The 15,837-nt window shown below is 38.9% G+C and overlaps 3 protein-coding genes across 3 annotated transcripts; 1 reads left to right on the top strand and 2 right to left on the bottom strand.

Annotated features, from left to right (window-relative positions):
- Nucleotides 1-1,065: 1,065 nt before the first annotated feature.
- On the bottom strand, nt 1,066-3,748 carry LOC131137263 (urokinase plasminogen activator surface receptor-like). The gene is made up of 4 exons (XM_058084985.2): nt 3,664-3,748; nt 3,225-3,371; nt 1,436-1,546; nt 1,066-1,357 (listed from the first exon to the last, which is right to left on the bottom strand). Exons 1-4 carry the CDS (start codon nt 3,707-3,709, stop codon nt 1,158-1,160), a joined length of 504 nt encoding a protein of 167 aa, XP_057940968.2. The 5' UTR covers nt 3,710-3,748; the 3' UTR covers nt 1,066-1,157.
- Nucleotides 3,749-5,173: 1,425 nt separating this feature from the next.
- On the bottom strand, nt 5,174-11,298 carry smg9 (SMG9 nonsense mediated mRNA decay factor). The gene is made up of 13 exons (XM_058084973.2): nt 10,828-11,298; nt 10,674-10,748; nt 10,235-10,469; nt 10,059-10,156; nt 9,872-9,984; nt 8,639-8,750; nt 8,473-8,568; nt 8,303-8,388; nt 6,658-6,764; nt 6,467-6,574; nt 6,256-6,381; nt 6,043-6,190; nt 5,174-5,339 (listed from the first exon to the last, which is right to left on the bottom strand). Exons 1-13 carry the CDS (start codon nt 10,972-10,974, stop codon nt 5,261-5,263), a joined length of 1,530 nt encoding a protein of 509 aa, XP_057940956.2. The 5' UTR covers nt 10,975-11,298; the 3' UTR covers nt 5,174-5,260.
- Nucleotides 11,299-11,563: 265 nt separating this feature from the next.
- LOC131137348 (uncharacterized) lies at nt 11,564-14,591 on the top strand. The gene is made up of 2 exons (XM_058085198.2): nt 11,564-11,672; nt 12,485-14,591. The coding sequence occupies exon 2, from the start codon at nt 12,808-12,810 to the stop codon at nt 14,134-14,136; it is 1,329 nt and encodes a 442-aa protein (XP_057941181.2). The 5' UTR covers nt 11,564-11,672; nt 12,485-12,807; the 3' UTR covers nt 14,137-14,591.
- Nucleotides 14,592-15,837: the final 1,246 nt, after the last annotated feature.

Here is a 15,837-nt window from a genome sequence, read left to right as displayed (position 1 = left end):
GACTTTTTATCTCGTAATTTTGACTGTATCTCATAGCTGACTTTATCTCATAATTTTTTATCTCAATTTTCTCAAAACATTTTAGCTCATAATTTTGACTGTATCTCATAGTTGACTTTTTATCTCATCATTTTTTATCTCATAATTTTCTCAAAACTTTTTAGCTCCTAATTTCAACTTTTTAGCTTATAATTTTGACTTTCTCATGACTTTTATTTCATAATTTTGACTTTTTCATTATGTTGACTGTATCTCATAACTTTGACTCATAATTTTGACTGTATCTCATAGTTGACTTTTTATCTTATAATTTTTTTATCTCATAAATTTCTCAAAACGTTTTAGCTCATAATTGTGACTTTTTATCTCGTAATTTTGACTGTATCTCATAGCTGACTTTATCTCATAATTTTTTATCTCAATTTTCTCAAAACATTTTAGCTCATAATTTTGACTGTATCTCATAGTTGACTTTTTATCTCATCATTTTTTATCTCATAATTTTCTCAAAACTTTTTAGCTCATAATTTCAACTTTTTAGCTTATAATTTTGACTTTTTTTTTTATTTCATAATTTGGACTTTTTATCTCATAATTTTGACATTATCTCATAATTTGGACTTTTTATCTCGTAGTTGACTTTATGTCATAATTATGACTTTTTATGTCATAATTATGAGAATTATGACTTTTTATGTCATAATTATGACTTTTTATCTGATTATTTTGACTTTTTATCTGATAATTCTGACTTTTTATCTGATAATTCTGACTTTTCACGTCATAATTATGACTTTTTATCTGATTATTTTAACTTTTCATCTACTAATTATGATTTTTTTTCAGTGGTGGAAACGGGCTTCCACAGCTGTTGACGTGTTCAGGTCAGAATGAAGTCAGAAAAGAGCGGGAGTGAGTGTGAGTGGACGCTCCACTGTGATTCCATCCGCCATCATAACATTGCGTACACGTTAATTACACCATAACGTTTAATGCAATTCATGAAATAACTTCATTGCCGCCTTAAATAAGAACAGAAGAGAATAAAGCTGAAATACGCTATAATACAAACAAAAGAGGGAAACTTAGCCAAAAAAGTGTAAGGTAAACAGTTGATGCTGTCCATTGAGTGTGATGCCTACTAAAAGTGGCTGCGGTTAAGCTAACATGGCCAAGGAGAGCAGCGGTGCTGCCAGTATGAGGAGCCCAGCGCATCCCTGTGTGTTACCACGGTTACAGTAGTCTCCCTCACAGCAGGTGACTTGGGCTCCTATGAGTGCTGCCACTTGTTGGGTATTAGAGCACATTTGCTTGGAGGCACAGCCCCTCATGGTTCTCCTTTGGCCCTTCACGTCCACTGAGAAAGAAGGTGACGTGTGTGGGGTTTTTTTTGGGTTTTTTTGAAGAGTGCAAGTGAGCTTTGTAGGTCACTTACCAGTCGCTGTGACGCAGTAGTGCTCATTGCCTTGACAGTCTAGAGAGGCGGTGCACTGCAGCCCTTTACAGCTGAAGCATTTGTTACCATTGGGCCTGGACTTGCTCGTATCTGGAGGACACAATCAAGATGGAGATGGGAATGATGTTCCATTAGCCGTACAGCGGTGCAAACCCAGGGATATGTCACACAGGGGACTTGCAGGGGAGCTGCACACCTGCTCATAAAGTACGAGCAGTCCACCACTGAGGCCCCCCATAAGCGACCCGTGTGGGGTTGTGTAGCTGTACAGCAAAGGACAGGAAGCCATTTTCAATGCTGTAGAAATGCAAACCAAAACAGGAAATAACCAAAATGTAGTTTTTTGACTGGTAAAAATATTAAAAAAAAAAAAAAACTTATTCTTCAAATGTATTATTTTGGTTTACAAATTATTTTTCAATTTCAAATCCATTTTTTGTTTGATTGCATGAAATTTTTTTTTTATTTTATATTACAATTCCTACAACAGATTATTAGCACCACATAAACCCAAACAATCTGATTTAAATTTATGACTTGAAGTATTTTTTTAACATATTTTATTAAGGCCACAATGAAAAAAAAAATCGTTATTTCCAGAAAAAAAAGTCATATAATTACAAGAATAAACATTTACAAGAATAAAGTGGCAAATTTACCCCCAAAATTTGAGAATAAAATGTACATGTGTGACTTTCCCAACTTTATTCAGAAATTTACAAAAATATAAAAAAATTATAAAATAATTTAACTAAATTTGAAAAATAATTTGCTATGTTGATCCAATTTTTAGATAATTTCTTAAAACATATTTCACTTGGAGGTAACTGTATTAGTATTAGGGCCACAAAAACATTTTGAGAATAAATTCTTAAAATTTATGACTTGAAGTATTTTATACATATTTTATTTAGGCCACAATGACAAAAAATGTAATATTTCCAGAAAAAAGTAATATAATTACAAGAATAAACATTTATGAGAATAAAGTGGCAAATTTACCCCCAAAATTTAAGAATAAAATGTACATTTGTGACTTTTCCAACTTTATTCTGAAATTTACAAAAATATAAAAAAATTATAAAATAATTTGACTAAATTTGAAAAATAATCTGCTGTGTTGATCCAATTTTTAGATAATTTCTTAAAACATATTCCACTTGGAGGTAACTGTATTAGTATTAGGGCCACATAAAAAGAAATAATCTGACATTTTGATCATAAATTCTTAAATTTATGACTTGAAGTATTTTATACATATTTTATTAAGGCCAAAAAAGGACAGAAAATGTGATAGTTATAGAATAAACATTTATGAGAATAAAGTGGCAAATTTACCTAAAAAATTAGAGAATAAAATGTAAATTTGTGACTTTTCCAGCTTTATTCAGAAATGTACAAAAAATATAAAATAATTTATCTAAATTTGAAAATAATCTGCTATGTTGATCCAATTTTTAGATAATTTATTAAAACATATTTCACTTGGAGGTAATTGTAATGTTTAGGATTTATAAACTGTGACGTTATGTTTAAAACATTCCCACGTGATACGTCTCAGGCTGTAAACACACTGTTTCATATGGCCCGCAAGGGGGCGCCATAGTTTCATTGTTCGAGTTAAAACTGTGGAAACAGGAAGTATCAGGAAAAAAAAAGATGGCTACAAATGTAAACAATTGTAACGGAAGTTTCCAAGTTCAAGAACAGGGTTTTCTGCGCCAGAATAACAGTAACAACCTTTCCGTAAGAAACAAAAATGTGTTACCGGGTGCGGGTAGACTGTTGCACAGGTCCGTATTGCAACACTTGTTGGTGAAGATAGTTCTGGTGGTGCCGAAATTGACCGAGACGTCTGCACAGTGATCGGAAAAAGTGCAGCTTTTGCCATTGACGTCTGCAATCACTGCGTCGCCTACCACAAAATGTAAAGGGTTAGTGTTAGTATACATAATAGTTACTTTACGTACAAGTTGATAACATACCACCGTATACGATTAGTCTGAGTGTACCACACTGATCCGCCAGTGGGGGGCACTCTTTTGTCGTGTCAATGCAGGAGCCTGAGCTTCCAGCGGCACACTCATAACACTCTAGGGTAGCAACTGGGGGGAAAAGTACAGTCTTAAATATTAATAGGGTACTACTTGCACAAAAAATACCATTATTTTTTTTAAATAAAATTACAAATTACAAAAATAACTTGCCTTTAGGGAGGTGAAAAATCCCAAAGATTAGCAGGAGGTGATGCATTGTCTCTCTCTCAATGGGAAGCTACAGATTTTTCCCAGTTTCACCTTTAAGTACTCATCCAGGGAGGAGTGTGTTTCATCCATAGACCACTCCTTCAATCTTGCAGACGTAAAAAGAAAAAAGTCTTTTGCACCCCCTACACCTTCATGCAATGTATGAAAAAGCCTCAAAATCAGACATTTATGCAATTTCAGCAAATTTAATAATTGCATGATTGTAGAGCACCATAAGGTATCCCACCGACAAATGTTGTTGTGTCATGCATGACATTCACTTTATATTTGTGGACCCCGTTACAAACACACAAAAGGTGTGTTTAAACAGTATGCTACTATGGTATTGAACATTATAGAATGGGAAGTGGCATAATCAGTGTTTGCCATCTATTCCTTTATAGTAGCCAACTTAGCCACATGGTCACTGTATTTATTAGCTATTAGTTATTAGATACTTTGAGATATTAAAAATAAAAAAGGGAACTAGAAATGTATATCAGTTTTGTAGACTATTCTGTTTTAACATTATGTAGAATACTCATAAGCCGTATGTTTTTATCACCGTGAGTCCGCCATCTTGTGTAGCACAACCTTGTTCGTTAGCGACTTTTGATGTTTTTTTACTGATGGTTTCTGAAATTCTGGACGCAATAAGGCATTGAATTGCCCTACTGTGCGGCTGTAAAGTACCTATATATGCCTATAAACCAAATTGTGCTACACAAGATGGCGGCGTGTGCACTGAAGCGCTCTGTGAGCTTGTTTCTATTTCTGTTGTTTTAACCGGTGGTGAGGCAAAGCTATAGATGTATGTGTTCGGTAGCTTGAACATGTCTCTCAAAACTGTACTGTGGTGTGTTCAAAAACCGCAGAACAAAGTGCGGAATCATAATGCAGGGATTTTTCCAACCAAAAATCAAATGATGAGTGGGCCATTTTAACATTTTTTTAAACCGACCCATGTTTATTTGTAAAGTCCCAGCTTTTTTTCTATTTGTACTATTTGTTTTTTTTAAGATTTATTTTGTAATGGGACATAAATGGCCCACGAGACAAACTTTGGACACCCCTGTCTTAACGCTTGATGAAAAACATTCCTAAAACATGCAAATGAGTGTCATGGATAATTATGAAAGTTAGGCAATGATGCCGATGCCATAGATTGAAGTCCTGTGGAAAATACTACACTGACTACAGTGTACAATAGCCAATGCTAAGTACATATACTGTATTGAAGTATTTCTCATGACATGACATGGGTCACACGGGTCCTACTAACGTGATCCCATCATGTTTAAACATGCCCACACAACCGCTTCACTCTCGTCTCCCATCGTTGACGTGCATGAAGTACAGCCCCCCCCCTGAGAACTTTACTGTAATTTCCAGGAGGACGGCTGCCAGGCATCACCAAACGTTTCACGTTCCCTGCCAAAATCCCTAAGGTGGCTTTTTCTTTCACCGATGGCTGCCACCTCTGCTTGGGTTTTTCCACAGCCGTATTTCCTTTCATTTGGAAGTGTTTCACTGCCGGACAAGCAGGAAAGCTACAATGCTAGCAGAGCAAGCGGCTGTATTCGGAGAGAGCGGAGGATTTTTTGACGCCATCCCAGATTCGAGCCGCATAGTGAAACCTGTAGAAACACAAAGTCAACAGCTAATAAATAAATAAAGGATTAATTTTTTGTCACTCCCTGTGTGGGTTCCTAAGTGACAGTTTGGGTTTGAGTTTCCGGTCTGGGTTTTGGTTTCCTTTTTTCACACTCTTATTTTGTCTTTGACTTCCTGTTTTGCCTCGTCTGCTTCCGTTGTCATAGTCACCCACACCTGTCCCTAATTTGAGTGTCTATTTAGTTCAGGTGTGTGCGTCTCCCTGCGTGGGATTATTGTTAGTTTGTCCTTCTGCTACCTGAGTTGCCTTTTTATCATTGCACTAAAATTAATATATCTGCAATATGTCTGCTCCTGCATATGCTCCTGTGCAATACTATGTGTATATTTTGGATATCTTGTATATATCTTGTTAAATTGTCTTTTTTTACTCTACTTTTATATACTTTTTTTAAACTTGACTACTGCACTGAAAGGAGAAGCTCTCCAATCTCGTTGCACATCTTGTATAATGACAATAAAGGCCATTCCGTTCCATTGTGGCAGTAAACAGACAATGTAGTTAAGTGTGATGTCATGCACAAGTTTCCTGTGCACTTTGAACACACTTGGCTGCTACATTTTGGATAAAACTATACCCCATATGCATAAAGAAGTGGAATCAATAACAGGATCAAAAGTGATCCGATACGGGTAGGACATGAAACAAAATGGATGTTTACACACCAGTTCTTCTCAGTAAGGATGGTGTGTGACAGCTGACAGCGCGGCATGGCTAGTATTTGGCTGCGCAGCTTGGACACCATAGTAGAGAAGGTAGGGTGGCCTTTGTACCCCGGGAGCAAGGAGAACAGCGGATACGTCATGGTGGACCCTGAAAGAAAACAGTTCATAACCTGCAGGAAATACCACGGCTTTGTCAGTTGAGTTGAATCTCACCTGCTTTGGTGAGACCATCATCGCCGTCGCCGTCCTGCATGGGAAGCAGGAACATGTTGACTTCTGTTGTCAGATAGTTCTGGCCCAGACCGGGAAACACATTGCAGTCCAGCATGGACAACGAACCTGGAGACATTTTGTCATAAGTAGTCCCTTGTATCTACAGTTATACCTTCCTAAACACAAAGCAATGAAAGACAAGTGTTTGAACCTTTGTATTTGAGATGAGAATGAGCCATTAATTTGTCCACCACCATGTGCATATCCTTCAGATTCCTTGGACAGAAGTCCTCCCGCCTGCTTTTATTCTGAAGGAACACTGGGTGCAGGAGAGCATAGAGGCTTTATTCACATTGATTAAAGCTCGTTTATGAACTGTGGAAGTGGGTTCAAAAGTCACACCTATGTGTGGGTAGTACTCTGCGCCGTCATCATTGCTGGAAGAACCTGTGCTGTCATGGCTTGCAGATGGAGTGGAAGGTTTAAGCATCTCAGCCGTCTGAAGAAACCTACCCTCCAAAAACAAACACAATAATAACAATAACACAGTTATTTCAATTAATGTAGTATTCTAGATTTTTTTGTTTTTTTTTTCCTTTATTTCGAACACGAAAAACATCCAAAACACAACATTCATTCATTTTCTACCACTATTTCCTCACGAGGGTCGCTTGGGTTGCTGGAGCCTATCCCAGCTGTCTTGGGGCCAGAGGCTGGTGGCCAGCCAATCACAGGGCACATATAGACAAACAACCATTCACACTCACATTCATACCTATGGACAATTTGGAGTCGCTAATTAACCTAGCATGTTTTTGGAATGTGGGAGGAAACCGGAGTACCCGGAGAAAACCCACGCATGCACGGGGAGAACATGCAAACTCCACACAGAGATGGCCGAGGGTGGAATTGAACTCTGGTCTCCTAGCTGTGAAGTCTGTGCGCTAACCACTTTCCACCATGCAGCCCATTCTGTTTTTCATTCATTCATTCATTTTCTACCGCTTTTCCTCACGAGGGTCGCAGGGGTGCTGGAGCCTATCCCAGCTGTCTTCAGGCGAGAGGCGGGGTACACCACTAACTGTTGTGTTTGGGTCATCATCAATTAGGTCAACAGAACATAACTTACAGTGCATCTAAACAAAAACACATCATATAAATCTACTACTACTACTACTACGTAGGTGACAAATGACAACTAAGTGCTAAACATAAAATGTAAGTTAAAACCTGTTGTTTCCAAATACCCGCAAAGCATGCTGGGTAGTTCAGCAGAGTATGTTTGCTTCTCCGACAGCCTCCTTGCGATATTTTGCAATCAAGCAACAATAGTCACGTATACATGGACTGAAATATTCCAATTGCATTCGGTTTATTTGCTCAAACGGAAAGAATTTAACCTGGTTGACTGGACGCCAGCCAATCACAGGGCACATAAAAACAAACAACCATTCACACTCACATTCATACCTATGGACAATTTGGAGTCGCTAATTAACCTAACATTTCAACCTAGCGTTTTTGGAATGTGGGAGGAAACCGGAGTACTTGGAGAATGCAAACCCCACACATAGATGGCCGAGGGTGGAATTGAACTCGGGTCTCCTCGCCGTGCAGCCGCAGAACACAACCATTACTGTCTAAATATCTGTCAAGCGGCAACATAATTGAGTATCAGGATAATTGAGTCTTGCCTACACCAAGTTGGTTGCATGGTTGTTTTCTACCATAAGTAGTCCAAGGTGACGGACGGGTGTCTTGCGACATACTATACGACAGTTAGAGCATAGCAGCCACGCTAAACAATTAATAGCACAGGTTAGATGGGTTCTTTGCAAGAAGTTGTTCTCAACAAGCCTGGATTTGCCCACGTGTGTCGTCCTTTTCGACCAACGGTGGGAGCATTTTTGAGCTTATGAAAGCGCAGGAGACAAATATCCTCTCACGCTACAAAAGAGAAATGCCCAACATTCCTGTGGGAGGTTTTGGGTTATTGTCTCCGCTTATTTGTCGCCGCTCACCGTCTCTCATATAAACAAGCACCCACCTGTAAAGGTTTATATCGGTGAACCAGTCTTGGACCACAATGACCACATGGCACACTGTAAACAGGAAAGCGGCTATCTGAAGAGACTGCGGCGAGGTTAAAAAAAGGAAGCGTTAAAACAGGACAGCTCATTTTAAATTTGGTGGCCGTGTTATGTATGACAAGCTGACCTGCATCTCCACATAAGTATAAGGGAGGTTGTATTCCGGGGGCAACTTGCGGTCGTTGTTGATAAGGTGGTCCAGAATGGAGGGGCTGAGCATTGGCTATGAAGACACACCCATAAGAGGATAAGAACCACAATAATTAAAAAGACATGCCAAATAGTATTCATACCTGCGTGTCCAAGAAGATGACCCTCTCCTGAGTGATGAAGAAGTTGATCCCTGTGCTCTGGTTTCCACCGCGTTCCTTCATCTCTTGGGTCTGGACTCTGAATACATAACTCCTGTGGATGTGTGTATTCCCAAACATGTATGTTTAATACGTCTCCTGTCAAAGTAATTAGCTAAAAATGTCATCCAATACTTCTCTACAAGAGAGGAGAAATATGATCTCAGGGAGGAACTACATTTGAAACACTTCTATGCTAGGACTACGTTAAAAAGCCATAGCATTTCAGTGCCCTGCGGCGTACAAAGGCTGAAGTGTGGACACATTTTGGATTTCTACACAAAGTAGGGTGTGCAGAAATTGACAAAACACATGCCGTTTGGAAAATGTGTCGTGTTTCCCGAATAAAGTATTCGGGAAACACGACAAATCTGCGAGACACCATGAGGACCTGCCGATAGCAAGCGATGCAAAGGTCCTTTTGTATACTACAAAAGTAGTACTGTGATTTTGCAGGTATTTTGTTTTTCAAATTGATATCACTATTTTGTTAAATAATGGTTATTTCAAGCATCCTAAAAAGGACTTTTTACTGATGTTACTTTATTCCACAAAAATACTATTCTGATGGTGGATAAGTCAGGGACTGTATACTCTGCATTTTTTCACAGCTAATAGAATGTCAACATTTGAGCTGGATCTTGAGACATAATTTAATTAATTTATTTTTCATGGATTTTTGTGTAAATTTAAAGCTGGATGTTAAAGCTTTATTTATCCAAATGCTACACTTTAAGTTTGTGATACAGCATAACATACTGTTCTAATGGAATAAAAGTGTGTTTAGTAAGTACATATTGCTGGTGTAATTCAGTTTTTTCCAGGAAATAATCAATATCAAAAACAAAAACAATATCGCCTTGTTAACAGTATTGTGATATATCGTATTGTGAGCCTAGTATCGTGATACGTATCGTATCGCCAGATTCTTGCCAATACACACCCCTAATTGCTAGTGTACTTAATACCAAACTGCCCTCAGGGACTAAAGATGGAAATTAGCCACAAGTTTGCTGGAGCCTATCCCAGCTGACTTCCGACAAGAGGCGTGGCACACCCTGGACTGGTGGCCAGCCAATCGCAAGGCACATATAAACAGAGCGACTATAATATTGTATATTATTATTAATATACACCGTCCCTGTGTTTCTTAAATAAAAACATCTACAAATATACCTTTGGTCTTCTTCAGGGGTGTTGGCTGATAGCAGTGACATGACTGTTGATTTCCCAGTTCCCTGCAGACCAATGACTCCCACCACAAGCATATCTGTTTGATCCCGCAGGTACTGCAAAAAAAGTAAAATATTGACTGTGTATGCCAGAAATTAAATATCCTGACAAAACAATCCGCTGCACTTACTTCCATGGCGCTGTCACACCAGTTCATTTGTTCATCCACCAGTCTGATGCTGTGCTTCATCTTCTCTGGTGGGAGGAGTTTAGACTGGCCAACCAAGGCTGCAATCAAAACAAGAAATTAATATTTAATTTTGTTCTATTATCGTAACAAAATGTGCAAAATCAACAATGACCCACGATCCACGGCGCTACTCGATGCAGAAGCACTCATTCCTCGGTTTTGAATCTGGTAAACAGGCTGCGTGGGTCGCTGGCCTTCCCGCTCCGCTTTAGAAGGCCCAGGCCCTGAAGGCTGAGGTGTCGCTTCTGGAGGAGTTGCCGGTTTGACTCCGTCATCCCGAGCTTTCATTAACATGATTGGCTTCTCAAGAACCGGAGCTCCGCTGCCGGGTGTACTCTGTGATGGCTTGGCCTTCAAAATGCAACAATAAATACAACAAATTTGTGACATGACAGGTATGAAATCAGGTCAGCTGCACAGTGTACTAGTGGTTGACACAGGGGTCTGCAACCTAGAGCTAAAGAGCCCTTTTGCTCCTTCTTCCACTAAAGAAAAATAGAAAAAGTCCAATAGAAAAGACCATATAGCGTCGTGAATGGATGAATATATTATTACCCTCTCCCCTGGGGGCTTCGCCAGAATGATGGGGGTCTTCTGAATGAGAAGACCTAGTGGGTCCTCACTCCCGTCCTCCAAAACAAAAGTAAATAATACAGTTAAAAAAGCAGCAAAGATGATGCATTAGTAATAGCTTGATTTGCAATCGTACCCTTCGTTCCTTCGGTTGGTATTCGCGGTCACGACTAGGACCGGATAGATTCTGGCCTGGAGGTCCAAGTTCCCGGTCACCACGGCGTCGTCTTCTCCGGCGCCCTGGTCCATACATTCCAGGTTGACTGTGGCCAGATTCTGACATATTTGCGAATTGTTTAGCAATATATATACAATATATATATATAATATATATACACTGCGGTCCACTTCGGTTGTCAGCAAGCTAGCTAAAGCCACCTCGGTTCCGCCGAACAAGAATAGCAAAATAAAGACAACTTTCACTGTCTCCAAAATATTTTCAAAACGATAAACATTGTCTTGCCAAACATAAATATGCTCATAACGTTGCCTGCCTTTATGAATATAATGAAAAAACACTACGGTTGTTCCGTCAACTCAAACAATTGTAATGTTAGCTAGCTATTTATATGGCGTTTGTCGTGACATACGGCGTCGACCGTTTTCTAGCAATGGCGTTGTAATCGAAATTCCCACCCGTTTAATATTCCACGTTTATACATATCAAACGCAACTTGCGTCCACTAAATGTAGTCGTCATGAAACAGAAACGCTCAACAGTTCCGCCTCAATTTGGTCAAATTTAAACACGAGAGTTTTTTTTTATTATTTAACATTCACTTCATATTGAAGTAAAGACATATGATTTTGTTATTTTAAATGCATAGATTTTGTTAAATAATTAAAATTAAACGCCTGATTAATTTCTGAAAATAATACCCGTACGGTGCATTTTGGGAAATGTATGCGCTATTCTTCCGGTTTGAAAGACTACGATGAGGACGCCATCATCAACATCACGGTGTCCACAAATGTTTCAATGTAAGGGCTTTTCTTTAATAATGGGACCTTTCTTTAACGAGCGAGGTGCACCAGATTCCCGCTCTGTTCAGGCACAAAACGTATATAGAAGCTGTTTAATTCCTAGTCGTAAATTACCAGCTACAAGTTAATAGTTTGTTGGCTAATTGTCAGATGCATTATGTTCAATAATGAAACAACCTGCACTAAACAGACACTTAGCTGTCTGCTGCAGCGTTTCGTCTTGTTTCACTACTAATAATTAATCACTCAGTATTTGTCGAAAGGGGACCGTAACGATGAAGTTTTGATTGTTGCTAGTTGTCCATGTTGATAGCTCAAATGCAAAGGTGTACTCCCGAAAAAAAGGGCTTCCTGCAAAGATGCAGAATGAGCAAGATGTCAATCTGCTACGCGGTTTTAATTATTGTTTAAGTTAATTTGATATAGTTTGTGTACGGTGATTTATACAACAGAGCTGAATATTCTGGCACACAAACGCTTTTATGGCGATCCGTAGCGTGTAAGCACAACACATGTGGACGACCGCCCTCTAGTGGCAGATTTGAGTTTAGCGCTTCACAGTACACCTAAAATGACCCAATTACCTTTATAATTTTTGTGTTGAATAACTTTATTTTTAATAAGTGTATGCCTACTATTCTGATGTATAAGTGGAAAATGTAAAGATTTGCAATTTGGATTTCATTACAGAAATATATATTCCCATAGAAAATCATATTAATTGTCCTTTAACTGTACTTTGATCCCAAATATAATATGACTTTTCCCTTATGATTGGATTAATAACGATATTATTTGTGTTTTTTTAGATCATCCCAGAGTTGGAAATGTCTGAGGACTGGATCAGCGATGCCCGAGGAGGATCCCGATGATTGCAAAGCCAAATATTGGGAGTGCGGCAAACAGTTCCACAGCTTGAACAACTTAATGTCCGACTACGCGAGCCACAACATCACAGCTTTCCAACATCTGACTTTCCAACATCTGACGTCGCTGTCCTCCCACTTGGACAACGTGCACTTGCCGCCTGCGTGTTAAAAAGTGCTCTAATGTGTTTAGAAGTGTATGGGAGTTGAACAAGCATGCAGAGTCGTATTGTTTAAGCTCAAGCTCAAACTCAGACAAGTCAGACATGCAGCCGGCGGAGAGGCCGGAGACATCCGGACACAGCGTGGAATACACTCTGGACGCCTGGGATTTGGGAAAGCCCATCGAGTCGGATGAAGTCAGCTCAGATGAGTCGACGAGCACCGCATCTGAGAATGAGGACAATAACAACGGCGCCGCTTTGGCTGAAACCACTGACAGTTACCTCAACGACGCGGAATCAGACTCGAGTTCAACAGATTCCTGCGACGACGCCACCGACAGTGCATCTCCCAGTATAACCAAACCCACCCTGCAGAGTAACGAGCTCTCTATGTGTAAAGACTGTGGCCGTGGGCCCTTCAGGTCCATGAAGTTGCATCTGCTTCACTGTAGCGGCGTGAGAGTCAAATATACGTGTTCGCGCTGTAATGCGCTTTTTCCCAACGAGTCATCTCTCACGGAACACTACATCCCTCTATGCTCCTGTGACAGCTGTGGGCGGGTGTTCACTCACAGGGATTCCCGGCATCAACACCCGTGTCCCGGGGGATGCAGCTCGCGTTGGATCTACTTTTGTTCCGAGTCCATGCCCAAAGCCTGCGCTATATGCAAATCTTTCTTCGTTAATGAAAAGAGTTTACTAAATCACGTCACCAGAGCGCACACGTCGGTGGTCAGCACCAAGTTGTGCATCATTACCAACCCGTCGGGGCTGACTGAGAAAAAAGCGGTGCCGAATGTCCCCAGAGTGGTCGCTAGTAGCGCCGAGTCTTCTGTGGTCTTAAACAGCAACCCTCGTGTGATCAAGCATGTCATTAACGGTAAGATCTCCGTCGGGGGGCAGACAAACGCTTCCACCGCTTCTCATGTGACATCAGGACAAGAAAGTGGAACCCAATCGGACCCTGGTATTCTAGCCGTGTTCGAGAACCACAGCCAGGAGTTGGCGTTAACGCAGCGTATGAACAAAGGCTGGCGCTCCAAGGCGCCTCACCCGTGCAGGCAATGCGGCACCATACTGAGGCAGCCCTCCCTCGCCATCAGCCACCGCTACCTCCACCGTGGCCTCCGATCGCATCGGTGTCAATGCGGCCGGGCGTTCAAGCACCGCTTGTACCTCCTACGGCATTGCGTGCAGCACGCTGAAGCTAAGAGCTACATCTGCGTCAACTGCGGAAACACTTTCACCGGAGCCAAACACTTAGCCAAACACTTAAAGGGCAAAACATGGAAGAACAAACATCGAACAAAGTGCAGAATGCCGTTTGAATGCGGCTGTGGACGACTCTTTTATAGGCCCTCCGCTTACATTTGGCATCAACTTGTAAACAACGTGAAAAGTAGATATTTGAAAACAAAAAGGGGGAAATGACAAACCAAAAGTTATTTCGTTGCCACTGTTGTGTTCAAGTACTACTAAGTTAACGCACATAGCTTTTACATCCAATAATGTTCAGCACAGGTTTTTATTCAAGTGCAAAAGATACAACAGTAAACAGGCTTCCAAAGTTCCAAGTTTTTTTCACAACATATAAGAATACAAGAAATGTCACCTTTTTTTTTGTGTGTCAGTATTACGTTTTTAAAGCACAACAAGGTTCCAGTTTGTCCTTTTGGAGAAAGAGTTTGTACAGTTTTCTTACAAAGTGCTTATTTTCCAATGAGGTATCACTGATGTCTGGCAATTTTTTGTATTTTTTTTTTTTTTTTTTTTTTGGCTTGTGAGATAACCTGTTCAAACAAGCGCATCTCAAGAAATTGGAATATTGTGCAAAAGTTACTTGAGTTCAGGAGTTTGATCCAAATTAAAGTTGTTTCTACATTTGCTGAGCAGTTTGACAATTTTTCACATTTAATATACCTAATTTTTTAAAAATATTTTGATTATAATTGATTATATTATATATATATATAATATATATTATAATTATATTTTATTATAATTATTACAATTATGATTATATTATAATCAACATGATTAAGAAGTGCATTTTTGAAATATGTCACACAAATTTTACTTGAATTACTGAAATAAATTACTATTCAAAATATATTCTATTTGTTAGCTGCACCTGTGTATCATGAATGATGATATATACTGATTTTATTACAATGTGGGTTATTTTAATTACTTGGATTTCCACTAGATGGCGCTGTTGGGTCACTGAGATGCGGCCAGCTTGCAACCAGTTGTCCAAACTTCCTGAATTTGAGATTCCTATTTTTTTTAATATATTGATTATAATTATGATTATATTATAATCAACATGATTAAGAAGTGCATTTTTTAATTATGTCACATAATTTTTAATTGAACTACTGAAATAAATTACTATTCAAAATATATTCTATTTATTAGCTGCACCTGTATATCATGAATGATGATATATCCTGATTTTATTACAATGCGAGTTATTTTAATTACTTACATTTCCACTAGATGGAGCTGTTGTGTCACTGAGATGCGGCCAGCTTGCAACCAGTTGTCCAAATTTCCTGAATTTGAGATTCCTAATTTTTTTTAATATATTGATTATAATTATATTATAATTAACATGATTAAGAAGTGCACAAATTTTAATTGAATTACTGAAATAAATTACTATTCAAAAGATATTCTATTTATTAGCTGCACCTGTATATCATGAATGATGATATATCCTGATTTTATTACAATGTGAGTTATTTTAATTCCTTGGATTTCCACTAGATGGCGCTGTTGGGTCACTGAGATGCGGCCAGCTTGCAACCAGTTGTCCAAATTTCCTGAATTTGAGATTCCTAATTTTTTTTTATATATTGATTATAATTATATTATAATTAACATGATTAAAAAGTAATTTTTTGAAATATGACACACAAATTTTAATTGAATTACTGAAATAAATTACTATTCAAAAGATATTCTATTTATTAGCTGCACCTGTATATCATGAATGATAATATATCCTGATTTTATTACAATGTGAGTTATTTTAATTCTTTGGATTTCCATTAGATGGCGCTGTTGGGTTACTGAGATGCGGCCAGCTTTAAGATAAGATATTCTATTTGTTAGCTGCACCTGTATATC

This window comes from Doryrhamphus excisus, linkage group LG17 (assembly GCF_037039965.1).
Source record: "Doryrhamphus excisus strain RoL-2023G ecotype Guam linkage group LG17, RoL_Dexc_Guam_v1.1, whole genome shotgun sequence".
NCBI lineage: Eukaryota > Metazoa > Chordata > Actinopteri > Syngnathiformes > Syngnathidae > Doryrhamphus > Doryrhamphus excisus.
Note: the sequence above shows the minus strand (reverse complement) of the source record. Positions and strands in the feature narration are given on the sequence as shown.

Coding starts and splice junctions, on each gene's coding strand:
- LOC131137263 (XM_058084985.2), bottom strand. CDS start 3,709: ATGCATCACCTCCTGCTAATCTTTGGGATTTTTCACCTCCCTAAAG. Junction 1,547..3,224: donor CAACAGTCTACCCGCACCCG/GTAACACATTTT, acceptor TGTGTCCTCCAG/ATACGAGCAAGTCCAGGCCC. Junction 1,358..1,435: donor CTACTGCGTCACAGCGACTG/GTAAGTGACCTA, acceptor CTTCTTTCTCAG/TGGACGTGAAGGGCCAAAGG.
- smg9 (XM_058084973.2), bottom strand. CDS start 10,974: ATGTCAGAATCTGGCCACAGTCAACCTGGAATGTATGGACCAGGGCGC. Junction 8,751..9,871: donor ACCCCTGAAGAAGACCAAAG/GTATATTTGTAG, acceptor ACACATCCACAG/GAGTTATGTATTCAGAGTCC. Junction 5,340..6,042: donor ATCCTTACTGAGAAGAACTG/GTGTGTAAACAT, acceptor GTGTTTCTACAG/GTTTCACTATGCGGCTCGAA.
- LOC131137348 (XM_058085198.2), top strand. CDS start 12,808: ATGCAGCCGGCGGAGAGGCCGGAGACATCCGGACACAGCGTGGAATAC.